The sequence below is a fragment of the Scomber japonicus genome, chromosome 9 (assembly GCF_027409825.1).
Source record: "Scomber japonicus isolate fScoJap1 chromosome 9, fScoJap1.pri, whole genome shotgun sequence".
Lineage (NCBI taxonomy): Eukaryota > Metazoa > Chordata > Actinopteri > Scombriformes > Scombridae > Scomber > Scomber japonicus.
This window is the reverse complement of record NC_070586.1, coordinates 8,059,325-8,075,576: the sequence shown is the minus strand read 5'-3', so window position 1 is coordinate 8,075,576 and position 16,252 is coordinate 8,059,325. Positions and strand designations below refer to the sequence as shown.

The 16,252-nt window shown below is 42.0% G+C and overlaps 1 protein-coding gene across 1 annotated transcript; it reads right to left on the bottom strand.

The window, feature by feature from the left end:
• Positions 1–567: 567 nt before the first annotated feature.
• tmem175 (transmembrane protein 175) lies at positions 568–12,666 on the bottom strand. The gene is made up of 10 exons (XM_053324946.1): positions 12,431–12,666; positions 7,927–7,965; positions 6,772–6,869; positions 6,630–6,681; positions 5,561–5,596; positions 5,340–5,423; positions 4,466–4,630; positions 3,207–3,285; positions 2,982–3,117; positions 568–1,289 (listed from the first exon to the last, which is right to left on the bottom strand). Exons 1-10 carry the CDS (start codon positions 12,632–12,634, stop codon positions 617–619), a joined length of 1,566 nt encoding a protein of 521 aa, XP_053180921.1. The 5' UTR covers positions 12,635–12,666; the 3' UTR covers positions 568–616.
• Between the last annotated feature and the right edge of the window lie 3,586 nt (positions 12,667–16,252).

The window sequence follows — 16,252 nt, the reverse complement described above, 5'->3', positions numbered from 1 at the left end:
CCGCCTGGTTTGGACACATTTTATCATATTTCTTACCATTATACTCCTATATGGTTTATTATAGTAAAGTTATAATATGTATAATATAAATTATATATCATTTATAGGTTATAATGCAAAGGTTTTATCTTGTCTGCCCCCCTTTAAGATGAAATTGGGCTGCATGTGGAGCTGAAATGAGTTCAACACCCCTGATTTAGAGGCTTAAAATTAAAATAATAAGCATTTGTGTGCTTTGAGATAATCTACATCCAAGTCCGCTCAATGATTTCTGATGGCTTATACTAATCAAAATCAGCATTTAAGTATAAAATGAAATGAACTTTGGCTGTCAAGTGTCGATAGCTTCTCGTCCTTTACCTCGTTTTATACACCTCAACTTCACTTTCAACTTGTTCAACATCCAAATCCTTCGTTTACTGATTACGTCTCAAGATCTGAAACGGGTTTAAAGAGAGCAACCTACTTCCCATTTGATTCAAAAGCTACGAGCTGGACGAAGAAGAAGAAGGAGTCAAATGGAATATAACCAGTAACTCTTTCGGAGACCGAGCGTTTGCAGCGAAGCCTCACGATTATCTTAATTTCATATAGTGGCACTTCTTTCCTTTCGTAGCTAAGTAACGATAGGGTTGAAGGGCACTCTCGCCTCCTCCTCCTCCTCTTCTATCGCAGTCTTTGGGTCGGATCTTTCGGGGCAGAAAATTAGCCGTAGCAACGCTAGCCCGACGCGCACCAACAGCCTCAACACAAGAAAAGCAAAAGGCACCGTGATTTCCATCAGGTGGAAAATCGAGGCGCTAAATTTACTCAAAATGCACGTGAGGAAAAACGTCCCCAAAGCTACGCAGGGGTACAACGCCAGCTTGGCTAGCATAAACACGTGTTCGCGTCCGCCATAGCGTACATACGGGTGCAGGGTTTCCTGTTCGTTATACAGAGCGACCACCCAAATCGTGAGCTGAAAAATGCCTGCGAAGAAAATGATGACGCAGCTAATCTGAATGGCTTCCAGTTCGTTGCGGGAGTTGTGCGGGAATTCGTGCGTTAGCTGGTATGCTAACGGCAAACCTCCAACAAACGCCAAAGACAAAGTGTTGAGCAGGCCCATGAGGCGTGTCGTCTTGGTAACGTGGAGGAAGAGTGAGTGGTGGACGAACCAGAGGAGGCCGACGGTGGCAAAGGAGCCGAAGTAGGCGAGGTACTCGGGACCGTAGGACTGCAGAGCCGCGATCAAGCTGCCGCCGAACTGCTTCTGGACGACCGATGGATCGGGAACGTTGTCTTCGCTGTAGGAACAATGAGAAGAGGAAGGTTAGAAGGTTTTAAAGATAATTAATTATACTTTTCTCACACTAATACACACTTTTATTTAAGATTTTATATTATTTTAAGTTTTTTCTGAGCCTTTTCTGATTTTATTTGAGTTTTTATTTTCTTTGAATTACTTTAATCTCCTTTAAATACCCTATCTAAATACTGCTTGCAAGCTGAAACACATTGGTTGAATAATAAAGTCATTTTTATACTAAGATACTACAAGCTTTGACTTTTTTTGGACTTTTTCTCCTTCTCAACGCACTTTGGAAGTAGGTGAGGTTGTGCCAGGAACTTCTACCCTGTAAAAAATTATATAGAAACAGGATTTTTGGATAAACAAAAGAAAACATGCTACAATGACATCTAGACTTTCCTAAGGCTGTTTTCACTTCCACCTCCAAATGAGATACCGAGCATGATGTCACGTAAAGGAGAGACGACAAGTTTCAGTTCAACAAAAAGAAATCTTCATCTCAGCAGTAATAGTAACAGAGCTGAGGTTAAAAACATATACCATTATTTATCTTATGTCCTTAATCACTTCTTTTATTCACTAAACCTACTGCACTATTTTTACTTTATAGCTACTAGTAAATTAAGATTTGGACACGTATGAGTCATCGTCACTATGAGCCATAACAGGAGTTAACAGGAAGTAGCATAAAGCAGCGTACATGCTCTGACCACAGGAAACACTAAAGAGGTAGTTCACACAGTGCAAACAAATGTCAGAGCACCCCCCCCCCCCAAATTAGATAGAAATAGATTTTTAAAAAAGATAAAAAAGTTTGGCCTGCAGCCCGTCACAGCAGCATCGTGCCAAGAATTTTTGGTTCCATTGTAGAAAGTTTTTAGAGAAAGAGACGGTACCCTTTAATCTGGAAACTCAAATAAAATGGCACATATAATTACATTTAGTGCACTAATTATGGAGTGACTTTAGAGACATTCAGTTTTTTTAAATCACTAAAACATTATTATCAGGTTAAATCACTTTATACATATACAAATAATTTTATAATACTAATTTTACTATACTATTCATGTTGTCATTTTTTTCTCCAAAATTAAATAATGGACAGAAATAGATTTTTAAAAAAGATTTTAAAAAAGTTAAATAATTGGAGCGAGCTGAAGGCTAAACAGCAACATCATGCCAAGAATTTTGGTTCCATTGTGGAAAGTTTTTAGAGTATTAAACATTATATTAAAATAAACTTAACACTTTAATCTGGAAACTCAAATAAAATGGCACATATAAGTACATTTAGTACACTAATTATGGAGTGACTTTAGAGACATTGAGTTTTTTTTAATCACTAAAACATTACCATCAGGTTAAATCACTTTATACATATACTAATAATTATTTTGTCAGTTTGTTTTTTCAATGTTTTATTTTATGATTTTACATTACTGCCCTTGTGATGCTCTTTATAATGTGGATTTTAGAAAGTGTTCTATATATATAAAGATTATTGTTATTATTATTAAATAAAGTATATAGTAAATACAATCCCTGCTGCATATGTAACATAAAGATGCAGAGATCCCAGAGCAGGACATTTTTATTTCATGTTTAGTCATTATTCTGTCATCTTTTCATCCCTGCATCTATCCATCTAAGTGGATACTAATAAAATAGACAGAGAGCAACAAACCATATATCCAGGATGAGAAGCGTCGCTACGATGGCATAAACTCCGTCACTGAAAGCCTCCACTCGCTCTTTAGTGAGGGGTTCGTTGGGCAGGTATGTGTAGAACAACATGGAGTCTGGAGTCTCCTCCACCTGACCTGAAGGGGAGGAGAGGGTTCGATGAGTTCGGTTCATAAAGCTGTTTTTAAAGTGATTATAAAATGTCTGAAGAGCTGCTGCTGCTTACCGATGGCTTTGTTACGACACCACTTCAGACTCTGGGAGATGTACGGCAGGAAGATGACGATGGCTAACAGCACGTACGACTGAAAACAACAAGCAAAATGTCACTTGGAGAAAAAAAGATGAAGATTCAAAGAAAGAAAAGTTGGCAACTGTGTGCCAAATGTGCAACAATCAGTGTGCAAAGTGTGCAGGCCCTAGTCCAATAAATAGTTTATTAAGAAGTAGCCTATACAAGCTCTGAATGATACAAATGCATTACAGTATATATAACATCCAGATACAACTGGACCTCATATAGATGCGATAATAAAAACAATATTATTTAGATTCTGAGCTGCTGGAACAATCTGCCTGATGATCTGAGAGAAGCTGAAAGTGTACTTTAACTATCACATGCTGTTCCTATTTGGGCATTTTACAGTTTACTCTCATAATTGGTCTCTATTCATAATTTTGAAACCTCAAATCATTCATGAATAACCTCATCAGTCATTAATAAACTGTTGATTAATCCTTATTAAGTTTTTACACTTTAGTTGACGGAGAAAATGTTCCAATGTTATATAACACTGGAGAACATAATGATTTCAATGTATGATCAATAAACTGTAGTTTTGAATGGTGTTTTTTAATTTTTTGAGTAAAACAGGCAACACAAATATGTATCAGCTGCACAAAAACATTTTTAGAAAGTGGAAATATTAAAAAAAAAAAAATTTTGTTATTTCTGGGTCACATGAAGAGCGAGGGGAGGCTTTCAGTGATGGAGTTTATGCCACTGTAGCAACGCTTCTCATCCTGGACATATGGTTTGTTGCTCTCTGTCTATTTTATTAGTATCTGCTTAGATGGATAGATGCACATGGGACAGAATAATGACTATAAACATGAAATAAAAATGTCCTGCTCTGTGTAGATTTATGGATTTTAAAGGGAGATCTGCTGCATTTTATGTTATTTCTGGGTCACGTGAAGCTTAAAGGAAAGTTTTTAAAAAGTTCTCAAAAGTAAAAACATGGGTCAAATGAGACATAATAGTATGTAAGGGTTAAATGTAATTGTAAAGTAGCAGTGTGATCATCATTTTTTACTAGTTTGACATTCAGAAAATCAAATAAATCTAGTGATTTCATTAATTTTTAACAACTTATTGCTTAAAAAAGGAACACAACCTTCAAAAATGTGCAAAAAGAGATGAATTTATAGTCTTCTAATGATCTACTGCAGCATGGAGCAACATTAGACTGAAGAAAAACCTACCAGCTGGAAGAAGATGAAGGAGAAGATGCTGGCAAATAAACACATGATAGGAACCCTCATGATGACTTTGAGTATGTGTTGTTTGTAGAACGTCTGGTTCTCCGAGATCTGGATCTGCTCGTTCAGAAGGAAGGGACGACTGAAGGCGTACAACACGATCAGAGACTACAGAAACAAGAAGAGACGTAAAAGATTATTAACCTTGGGGGATAAAAAGGGTCAGGAGTTTTGGTTTTGATCATTTATTAACCCTCCTGTTGTCCTCGAGTCAAGGAAAGGAAGGGAGGTAGGAGGAAGGAAGGATGGTAGGAGGGAGGAAGGAAAGGAAGGAAGGAAGGAAGGATGGAGGGAGAAAGGAAAAGAGGAAGGGAGGAAAGAAGGAAGGAAGGAAGGAGGGACGGAGGAAGGAAGGGGGGAGGGAGGGAGGGAGAAAAGAAAAGAGGAAGGGAGGAAGGAAGGAAAGAAGGACAGAGGAAAGAAGGAAGGGAGAAAGGTGGGGGGGGAAGAAAGAGAGAAGGAGGGAGGGAGGAAGGAAGGAAGGAAGGGGGATGGAGGAAGCAAAGAAGGAAGGGGGAAGAAGGAAGGAAAGGAGGGAGGGAGGGAGGAAGGAAGGTAGGAGGGAGGAAGGAAAAGAAGGATGGAGGAAAGAAGGAAGGAAGGAGGGAGGGAGAAAAGAAAAGAGGAAGGGAGGAAGGAAGGGGGGAGGGAGAAAGGAAAAGAGGAAGGGAGGAAGGAAGGGGGGGAGAAAGAGAGAAGGAGGGAGGGAGGGGAGGAAAGAGAGGGGAGGAAGGAAGGAAGAAAGGACAGTCAAATTAGCAGGGGTCAGTTTGACCCGGGAGGACAACAGGAAGTTAAAGTGTATTTAAATCCAAACCTGAATGACTCCCATCACCATCACACAACCACAGAACAGTAAAATCCCGAGGATGTGTTCAGGGAACGTCGCCATCAGAGAGAACTGTGAAGAAAAGAAAAGAAAAAAGGTGTTTGTGTGTGTGTGTGTGTGTGTGTGTTAGAGAGATTTAATGATATCAGTCAATTAAACTGTGATTTGTGGAAACAGTGTGAGTGATGACGGCAGTGACTCATACTAACTGTGTACGGTAGGAAGGTTATCAGCATCATGCAGGCCTGAAATAGAACCGAGAGCAGAAGTTCATGTTAGAAAGGAGGAAACGTTCACCACAGGAAACAGTTTCATTCACGAGCAGCAAAATAACTAAACACAAGTCCTCATAATGATTCATTCTTCATACAGGATACACATCATATATACTGTAAATACTGTACTCTAGTATCAGTTCCTGTTCTGTTCTGAATCATTTGCATTTTGCTTTTGTGTGAAAAGATCATGGTTTGGGTTAAAATGAAGGAAGGAAAGACGGGGGAAGGAAAAGAGGAAGGAAGGAAAGGAAGGAGGGAAGGAAAGAAGGAGGGAGGGAGGAAGGGAGGACAGAAGGAAGGGAGGAAGGAAGGGAGGAGGGAGGGAAGGAAGGAAAGAAGGAGGGAGGGAAGGAAGGAAAGAAGGAAGGAGGAAGGTATGAAGAAGGAAGGGAGGGAGGGAGGAAGGAAGGGGGGAAGAGAGGGAGGGAAGGAAGAAGGAAGGAGGGAAGGAAGGAGGGAGGGAAGGGAGGACAGAAGGAAGGAAGGAACAAAAGAGAGAAGGAGGGAGGAAGGACAGGAAGGAGGGAGGAAAGGAGGGAGGAAGGAAAGGAGGGAAGGAAGGGAAGAAGGACAGAGGAAGGAAAGGAGGGAAGGAAGGAAAGAAAGACAGAGGAAAGGAAGGAGGGAAGGAAAGAAGGAGGGAGGGAGGAAAGAGAGAGGAAGGAACGAAAGAGAGAAGGTGGGAGGAAGGAAGGAAGGAAGGAATTAAGGACAGAGGAAATGAAGGAGCGAAGGAAAGAAGGAGGGAGGGAGGACGGGAGGAAAGAAGGAAGGGAAGAAGAAGGAAGGAAGAGAGAGAGGGAAGGAAAGAAGGAGGGAGGGAGGTAGGAAGAAGGAAGGGAGGGAGGGAGGAAGGAAGGAAAGGAAGGAAGGAAACGAGGGAGGGAGGAAGGAAGTAAAATTAAAATCATACCAAATCAATCTGTCTCTGCTTTGAAACAAATATCTGAGATGTTATTTAAGAACTCATTAAAATCACAATGAGCTCATTAATACTTACGAGGTTGAGCAGAGCGAGGCAGTCATCAATCCTCACGATCACCTGAAATAACCTTTGAAAACAAACACAAATAATAAGTGATGAGTGTTGTTGTCATATTAACAGCTAGCTAGTATAATAATGATATAATAATAATATATACCTGATATGAGCCGCCCACGCAACAGTCACAATTAGAAACGTCATTAAGTAAACGCCGATCTTTGTCGTCAGCAGGGCTTGAACACTTTGTCTGAGCTCCTGTGATGAAGAGAAACAAGGATTTTAAAAAGGAAGTAGAGAAGATTTTATATAGTTTTTTCTTATTTTAAACAAATTTGGATGGAAGGAAGGGGGGAGGAAGGAAAGGAAGAAGGGAGAGGCAGGAAGGAAGGTAGGAGGGAGGAAGGAAAAGGAAGGAAGGAAGGACGCAGGAAAGAAGGAAGGAAGGAGGGAGGGAGAAAGGAAAAGAGGAAGGGAGAAAATAAGGAAGGAAGGAAGGGGGATGGAGGAAGGAAAGGAAGAAGGGAGGGAGGAAGGAAGGTAGGAGGGAGGAAAGGAGGAAGGAAGGAAGGAAGGAAGGGGGATGGAGGAAGGAAAGGAGGAAGGGGGAAGAAGGAAGGTAGGAGGGACGAAGGAGAAGGAAGGATGCAGGAAAGAAGGAAGGAAAGAGGGAGGGAGAAAGGAAAAGAGGAAGGGCGGAAAGAAGGAAGGAAGGGGGATGGAGGAAGGAAAGAAGGAAGGGGGAAGATGGAAGGAAAGGAGGAAGGGAAGGAGGAAGGAAGGAAGGTTGGAAGGGAGGAAGGAAGGGGGGAGGAGGGAAGGAAGGATGGAAGGAAGGAAGGAAGGAAGGAAGGAAGGAAGGGGGATGGAGGAAGGAAAGAAGGAAGGGAGGGAGGAAGGAAGGAAGGGAGGGAGGAAGGAAAGTAGGAGGAGGGAAGGAGGAAGGAAGGGGGATGGAGGAAGGAAAGAAGGAAGGGAGGGAGGAAGGAAGGTAGGAGGAGGGAAGGAGGAAGGAAGGAAGGTTGGAAGGGAGGAAGGAAGGGGGGAGGAAGGAAGGAAGGATGGAAGGATGGAAGGAAGGAAGGAAGGAAGGAAGGAAGGAAGGAAGGGGGATGGAGGAAGGAAAGGAGGAAGGGAGGAAGGAAGGAAAGGAGGAAGGAAGGAAGGAAGGAAAGAAGGGGGATGGAGGAAGGAAAGGAGGAAGGGAGGGAGGAAGGAAGGTAGGAGGGAGGAAGAAAAGGAAAGAAGGAAGAATGGAGGAAAGAAGGAATTATGTTAAACAAATCTGTGCTGAACCAAAGCAACAATAAATTACCTCGTTATCTTCCACCTTCGTATGAGCGACAGGTAATATCTGTAAATGAAGGTAAGTACACAGAAAGCAGAGTTAGAAGATGCTTCACAGGTTCACTGATAATACAAAACTATAAAACACACAATTACGGGAGAAACCAGAGAGAAATTAAACTTAATATTAAAAAGGAAGAACATGAGTAGAAAATGTGGAGGGAGGGAGAAAGGAAAAGAGGAAGGGGGGAAAGAAGGAAGGACGGAAGGAAGGAATGAAGGAAGGAAGGGGGATGGATGAAGGAAAGAGGAAAGAAGGAAGCAAGGAAGGAAGGAAGGGGGTGGAGGAAGGAAAGAAGGAAGGGGGTGGAGGAAGGAAAGAAGGAAGGGGGAAGAAGGAGGGAAAGGAGGAAGGGAGGGAGGGAGGGAGGAAGGAAGGAAGGTAGGAGGGAGGAAGGAACGATGGAGGAAAGAAGGAAGGAAGGAGGGAGGGAGAAAGGAAAGAAGGAAGGAAGGGGGATGGAGGAAGGAAAGAAGGAAGGGGGAAGAAGGAGGGAAAGGAGGAAGGGAGGGAGGAAGGAAGGAAGGTAGGAGGGAGGAAGGAAAGGAAGGAAGGAAAGATGGAGGAAAGAAGGAAGGAGAGAGGGAGGGAGGGAGAAAAAAAAGAGGAAGGGAGGAAGGAAGGGGGATGGAGAAAGGAAAAGAGGAAGGGAGGAAGGAAGGAAAGAAGGACAGAGGAAGGTAGGGGGAGGAAAGAAAGAGCGAAGGAGAGAGGGAGGAAAGAAGGAAGGCAGGAAGAACATGAGTAGAAAATGTGATGAAAAGTGTTTGGCTGCAGAATTGAAAGAGTAAAAACTAAAAGATTTGAAACATAAAGCAGATCTAGATGACTCTCTCTCTCTCACACTCACACACACATACACACACATACACACACACACACACACACAAACACACACACACACACACACACACACACACACACACACACACACACACACACACACACACAGGGATTCAAAATAAAATAACATGATCTAAAATTGAATCTGTGAAAGGATTGAAGAGGCTGGTGGTGCTTCAGCAGGACTGCAGAGGTAGTCGGAGGCCTTTTCTGCTGCATCCTGCACCAACTGTGAACGAGCAGCTGCTGCATCATTCAGTCAAGTAAAGAAAGTGCTTGAGTCCGCAGAGGAAATGAATCTTTGTATTCTGAGTTTTTGGTGGAGAAATGGTGACACAAGCTGACTCAGATTACCGTAATGCACTGGTAAAAAAACAAAACATTATGAGACATCAGCTCATCAAAACTCATTAGTCTCTGCTTCCTGTAAGTTTCACCATTACCCCCTTTCCACCAAGCTGGAGCCAGTGCGATTACGTCACTGTATAACGTAGCCAGCGCGTGCCTTTGAAGCACTTCCATGATTCACCAGTGAGAGGCAGCAACATGGCGCAAGGCATCTAGCCTGCCGGAAACGAAGAAGAAGAAGAAGACGAAGAAGAAGAAGAAGAAGAAGACGACGACAACTCTGGCAAAGAAATGATAAAAAATAGTACTTTCAATCAACAAATGTTTAACCCTCTGTAAATACCACACTAGTCAGATAATAAACGTTAGCCCCGCTAGCCGGCTAATAAACGTTAGCCCCGCCCCCAGTCCGCTGACATAATCGGTTCTTGCTTTAGACCAGCAAAGAGTTGGTGCTCGCTCTGGCTCCCGTTCTGAGGCTCCAGGCTGGAGCTTTGGCGGTGGAAAAGCAAAGAACCGGTGCTTAGTCAGGCTCTGGCTCCGAACCAGCACCAGCTCGGTGGAAAAGGGGTATTTGAGGTTCCTTTCTCCTCACATACAAAGCTCTTAATGGTCCAGGATCAATTTATCATCATGACTAACGCCCTCGTCACCTCCCTGAGATCATCTCATGCTGGTTTATCAGAGGTTTTATAGCAATAGCCGGAAGAAAATAAAACAAAATAATAGAAAATGATCCAAAAAATGACAATCACTGCTTTCTAAAGCCAAAGACGAGATCCTCAAATTTAGTTCTGCCCTCAATTTTACTGTTATTCAATTTAGTGTCCTAGAAATCTAAAGAAACTAATACATGATTTGCATTTAAAGCCCTCCTCCCTCCACTCTTCACTGTTTTCTGATTAAAGAACAGTTTTTATGCCAAACACGGTAACAACTTGAACATTTTTTAAATAGTCAGTGTAATAATATCCATATGAATCGTGCAATACCTGCAGAATGTGAGTGTTTTATGTGAGGTGTGTGTTTTAGTTTTCCTTTTAGACGCAATTATTTATCATTATTAATGTTTTCTTGCACATTTAAGGACTGCATTTCAATTTCGTTGTACTCTCTTGTACGACGACGGTAATAAATTATTGATATTTCATCTGGATGTTTGGTCTTCACCGTGAAGAGTTTATTTCCACATTGATCTGCTGATAGAGGAACGTTAAGTTAAAGTGTTATGTGTGACATGTGACAACTAAATGTTTATGTATGTAAATGTGAAACTGTGTAAACTTGAAGCCTCCGGTGCACAAACACTTAAAAAATTGACTTTTCATTACTTGTCTTTGATCAGACCTGCAACATTTAGTTAATTAATCCATTAGTGCATTACCAGAAACTTAATCAGCAACTATTTTTATCATTAATTAATCATTTTGAGAGGGATGAAAGCAATAATTTCTGATTCTTTAAATCACACTTAAAAATATGTTTTTTCTTCTTGTATCTGCAATTGCATGTTTAGTTCAGATCCATCCTGGTCCAATATTCAACTTACTGAGAACGGACTTAACAGTGAAGAAGGAAACAGGTAAACAATAATTTCGATGCTGCAGTGCACTTTTGACACGTTTTTTCGATGTGATTTCTATGTTTCTATGTGATTCTATGCTCAGGGACTACAGGTAGAAAATAGCAACTTTCTAAAACCCGGTGTAATGCTTCTCTCCTTGTTTTATACAGGGTTCATGTTTAATTACGCTTTATTGTCTCTGTTCAAATAAAAATAAAAATAAAATGATGTCACGTGTGGCTATAGCTGCTGTACACCAATCTATCTATCTATCTTTGTTGAATGATAGGAATAATAACACTGATGGAGATTAACTATGATGCAGATCTGTATATGGATATATTGGAGGTGTTCCCATGACCTCACATGACACACCTGACAGTCACCTGAGTGATTGTTCCTGCAGCCCAAACCACACCTCCACACCCCCACCCTGCAGCCCAAACTAACCTCCACCCTGCAGCCCAAACTAACACCCTCCACCCTGCAGCCCAAACTAACCCTCCACCCTTCAGCCCAAACTAACCCTCCACCCTTCAGCCCAAACTACACCCCTCCACCCTGCAGCCCTAACTAACCCCTCCACCCTGCAGCCCAAACTAACCCCCCACCCTGTAGCCCAAACTAACCCCTCACCCTGCAGCCCAAACTAACCCCCCACCCTGCAGCCCAAACTAACACCCTCCACCCTGCAGCCCAAACTAACCCTCCACCCTTCAGCCCAAACTAACCCTCCACCCTTCAGCCCAAACTACACCCCTCCACCCTGCAGCCCTAACTAACCCCTCCACCCTGCAGCCCAAACTAACCCCCCACCCTGTAGCCCAAACTAACCCCTCACCCTGCAGCCCAAACTAACCCCCCACCCTGCAGCCCAAACTTACCCTCCACCCTGCAGCCCATTCTCCACCCCTCCACCCTGCAGCCCTAACTAACCCCCACCCTGCAGCCCAAACTAACCCCTCCACCCTGCAGCCCAAGCTAACACCCCCACCCTCCAGTCCAAACTACACCCCCACCCTGCAGCCCAAACTAACTCTTCCACCCTGCAGCCCACACTAACCCCCCCACCCTGCAGCCCAAACTAACCCTCCGCCCTGCAGCCCTAACTAACCCTCCACCATGCAGCCCAAACTAACCCCCATCCTGCAGCCCATTAATCACACCTCCACCCTGCAGCCCAAACTAACCCCACCCTGCAGCCCAAACTACACCCTCCACCCTGCAGCCCAAACTAACCCCTCCACCCTGCATTCTATTAACCACCACACCTCCACCCTGCAACCCAAACTAACCCTTGACTCTGCAGCCCAAACCACACACCCCACCCATTAACCATTAACCATCACACCCCCACCCTGCAGCCCAAACTACACCCCCAACCTGGAGCCCAAACTAACCCCTCCACCATGCAGCCCATTAACCACCACACCCCCACCCTGCAGCCTAAACCACACCTCCACCCTGCAGCCCAAACTAACCCTTGACCCTGCAGCCCAAACTAACCCTTGACCCTGCAGCCCAAACTAACCCTTGACCCTGCAGCCCAAACCACACACCCCACCCTCCAGCCCAAACTAACCCCCATCCTGCAGCCCATTAATCACACCTCCACCCTGCAGCCCAAACTACCCTCTCCCACACACCCCACAGCCCCCTAAACCAGCGCTGTGTTTACATGGTGCCAGTATTTAGACATGGAGCTCAGTGTCTCACCATGACGGTGGCTATGATGGAGATGAGCGCATCGCTGTAGGCCAGCAGTCTGTGGGAGGACTGGGTGCCGCTGTGGCCCTCCCTGTCGGACGGAGTGACACTCTCCAGGAAGGAGGAGGAGGCGGTGTGACTCCTGCTCGCCTTCTTCTCCATCTCCTCCTCGACATGGTGCTCTATGATCTCGCTGTCGTCGTTTTCCCCCATGGTTGTTTAGGAGGAGTTAGAGGCGCGCAGAGGACGCAGGAGAGGAGTGCATGGACCCGGCGGACGGAAAGCTGTTTGCAAACAACCGTGTGACAGCTGACTGAGGAAGAGGAGGAGGAGGAGGAGGAGCAGGAAGCAGCTGGTTTGTTTTCCTGCCTGACGCAGCAGCGTGTAGCGAAGATCCTCGATTAGATTCAGAGGAGCCACTCGGTGCTTAAAACCAGACCCAGCTTCCGGTGTAAAGTGTGGGGGATTAATGTGGGATTAATGTGGGACGATTATTACTATTACTATACTCACATACACATGCACACACTTGGACACTCACACACACACTAACTCTCATTTTTCCAGTTTTTATTTTTTATTATATTATTATATATATGTTGAAATTATTTGGTTTGTCCATTTGGGGTTTCTGCCTCTCCCTGCACTGTATATTATCTGTCATTATCTGTCTTTTTGTGTGTCATTTTTGTGCAAAATAAACTACCCTCAAGTTTTTAACCATCTTTAATATACATGAGACATCACAACAGGGTACAGGAAACAGAAAACCACAAAAATATCCCTTTTAACATATTTAGGACCATATAATATGACTCTATTTCAAGATATGCCTTGGATTCAATGCTCATTAGATATATAAATAAACCAAATTTATCTATTTAAATGTATCTATAAATAAACCAAATATCTTTGTCACAGGAGTTGGCAAGATGTATGATTATCTAATATATCTAACTCATTTGCTTAGTATTAAAGATATATATTTGTGTCATAAGGTTACTTCTAGTTAACAAATACTGCAGCCTTGCTCATCTTGCATTATCAAAATCAATTTATCAGGTTAGATTTCAATTTATAGGAGAAGATTTCAGATACTAACCTAAAGGTTCCCTCAAAAAAAGGAGTCGAGTGAGACCTCTGCACCTTCTTATTTCCTCTCTGATGGTTAATTGTAAACAGATTTAAGGCATTTTACTAAGTTTCCAAGAGCTTTATGCTTATCAGGTGAAAGCATGCACAAATCCTGGAGCAAATATTTTAATGAGGCGCTCTAAAATAGGAATGTTGCATGTAGTAACAAAAATGTAACATTGTAATAAGTTTAATTTTAATACTTATTAATCCCTCATGAGAAGATTTGGCTGCAGGCAGCATTGTAATACAACACTATAACTCACTGGAAAGACAGAAAAATGGAAGGATGTAGAGCAATAAGGTGTTTTTCAGAGTGATGTGATACTTTAATCTTGCCACTAGGGGGCAGTAGTGGTATTTGTGTTTTGAATTGGTGTCTAGATGATATCACAGCTCCTTAAAATAAATAAATAAATAAATAAATAAATAAAACACTTGTGAGGTCAGTCTGTCCTCTAGTACTAACAGAAGGAAACACTTGACTCAGTCGGCATGACAACAAGTACTACAGCATCTTTTCTCATTTATAAAGCACATTTTTGTAAATGTTTCATCGCTCTATTCAACTTTACTCTGTTAACTGATGTCTGAATACATCTGCAGGCAACAAATCAATGACTTATTGAGCTATTGTTGCTTTTAGTTGGAGTGAAAACCTTTCAAACACTTTGCTGTTCATAGCGTGTGTTCTCCTCTCTGTCAGTGACGTTAAGATCAGCCGCCAATATCAACACAAATCACATATAGGCTACTGGTATGAAAGTAAATCACTTTGAGGTTACTTATAATTATATATGTACATACTACAAATTTTAAAAGGAGGTAACTGTGTGGTTTAGTCAAATTTAAATGTGAAAATAAACATATGAATAACTTGCACACATTCTTTTTTTGTGGACCCAGCATCAAATTTCTGCTTTTAATCCATTTAGAGAGAATATATTAGAGGATTATGGTAAAAATGTCTAAATGGTGTAACCATAAAAACTCTCTACCAAATAATTCAACTTGCTTAAAAACAGTAAATAGTCAATAAAACAGCATATCAACTAGTTTGGCATGATCTTACATTATAACTTTTATATTAAATAAAGCTAATGGAATACTATTGTTCTAAATATTACATTTAATCTGGGTTACCATGGAGATCAGGAAACATTTACAGTATCAGTATAAGTCCACTTAAATACAATTTAATATTTATCATTCTTTTGTGGTTACACCATTTGACATTTTCAGCAGCATTCAGTCTTACCTTTGATAAAAAAATTATGCAAATGTCATTTCAAACAATATAAAACCAACAAAAATACAAAATGAGCATTTTAACAAACCTGATGCTGCTTTTAACCCTCCTGTTATCCTCGAGTCAAGGAAGGAAAGGAGGAAGGAAGAAAGGAGGCAGGGAGGAAGGAAGAAGGAAGGAAAGGAGGGAATGAAATGGGGGAGGAAGGAAGAAGGAAGGAAAGGAGGGAGGAAGAAAGGAGGCAGAGAGGAAGGAAGAAGGAAGGAAAGGAGGGAAGGAAATGGGGGGAAGGAAGGAACAAGAAAGGAAAGGAGGGAGGAAAGAAAGAGAGAAGGAGGTAAGGAAGGAAAGAAGGAAGGAAGGAAAGAAGGAACAAGTCAAAACAGACGGGGTCAATTTGACCCAGGAGGACGATACGAGGGTTAAAACTATTTTCTCATAGTACATGTTTATTTATGTTGTACACATCTACAGGAAAGGTTTTAAAAAACAAAATCAACCAACTACCTTACATAAATACTTCATCTGTCTCTTCCAAATGAAGTATTTAATATATATGTGTGTGTGTGTGTGTGTGTGTGTGTGTGTGTGTGTGTGTGTGTGTGTGTGTGTGTGTGTGTGTGTGTGTGTGTGTGTGTGTGTGTGTGTGTGTGTGATGTTGGGTCGATATAAAAAGCTACAACAGGAGTTCAACCAGGCTACCAAAATCAAAATTTCATGACTTGGTGAGTCTAATGGGCTTTTAGTATCGTGAGAGTTCTTAATTTAAACTATCATTCATGTTTCAAAACAGCTTTTAGGGGAATTAGCTGAGGTTTTAATTTTATGTGTGTATGTGTGTAAAGTAATACACATGAGAGCTGTAAAAAAGAAAAAGGATTTAAATAGACTAAGCACTCTTCGGCCTCTAGAGGGAGACATAATACCGTATCTGTTATTAAAGTTAATCTGTTATTAGAGAAAGAGATTTGGCTCCTTAAGTCTAACCATGCTGATACCTTAGATACATGCCTGCTTTAATTGCACTGAAAGGTATTGTGGGTATAAATGTAGTTTTTAGGAGGGGGGGGGGGGTGTTTTAGGTGCAAGCTGTGACCCACATGTGCCTCCTCTACCTGGGAAGATTCAGTATTCAGATTTGTTTCCCCCAGCTCTCCAGTACTGTACTCTCTACCAAAAAGCTGGCTGGCCTTCTCTGTAAACCCTGAAGTCACATGATATTGGTACTCGATCACAGAATAGGTCGTTGCTCTATACTCCATTAGACAGAACTGAAATAAAAATGTCTTTCTCTTATAATAATGCATGGTACACATGGAACAATCTAGAAAAAGGCCTTAAAACTGGGCATATAAAGCAAACCAAGGATGAAAACCTCTCAGCATTAGAAACTAAAGAAATAAGATTTTCCTCTTCAAATGTCTAAAATTTAAATGCTTAATAGCAGC

Excerpts from the sequence above, each read along its gene's own strand:
- tmem175 (XM_053324946.1), bottom strand. The coding sequence starts at position 12,634 with ATGGGGGAAAACGACGACAGCGAGATCATAGAGCACCATGTCGAGGAG. Across the intron at positions 7,966-12,430 it reads CCATCATAGCCACCGTCATG|ATATTACCTGTCGCTCATAC; the intron begins GTGAGACACTGA and ends CTTCATTTACAG. Across the intron at positions 3,118-3,206 it reads GTGTCGTAACAAAGCCATCG|GTCAGGTGGAGGAGACTCCA; the intron begins GTAAGCAGCAGC and ends CCTCCCCTTCAG.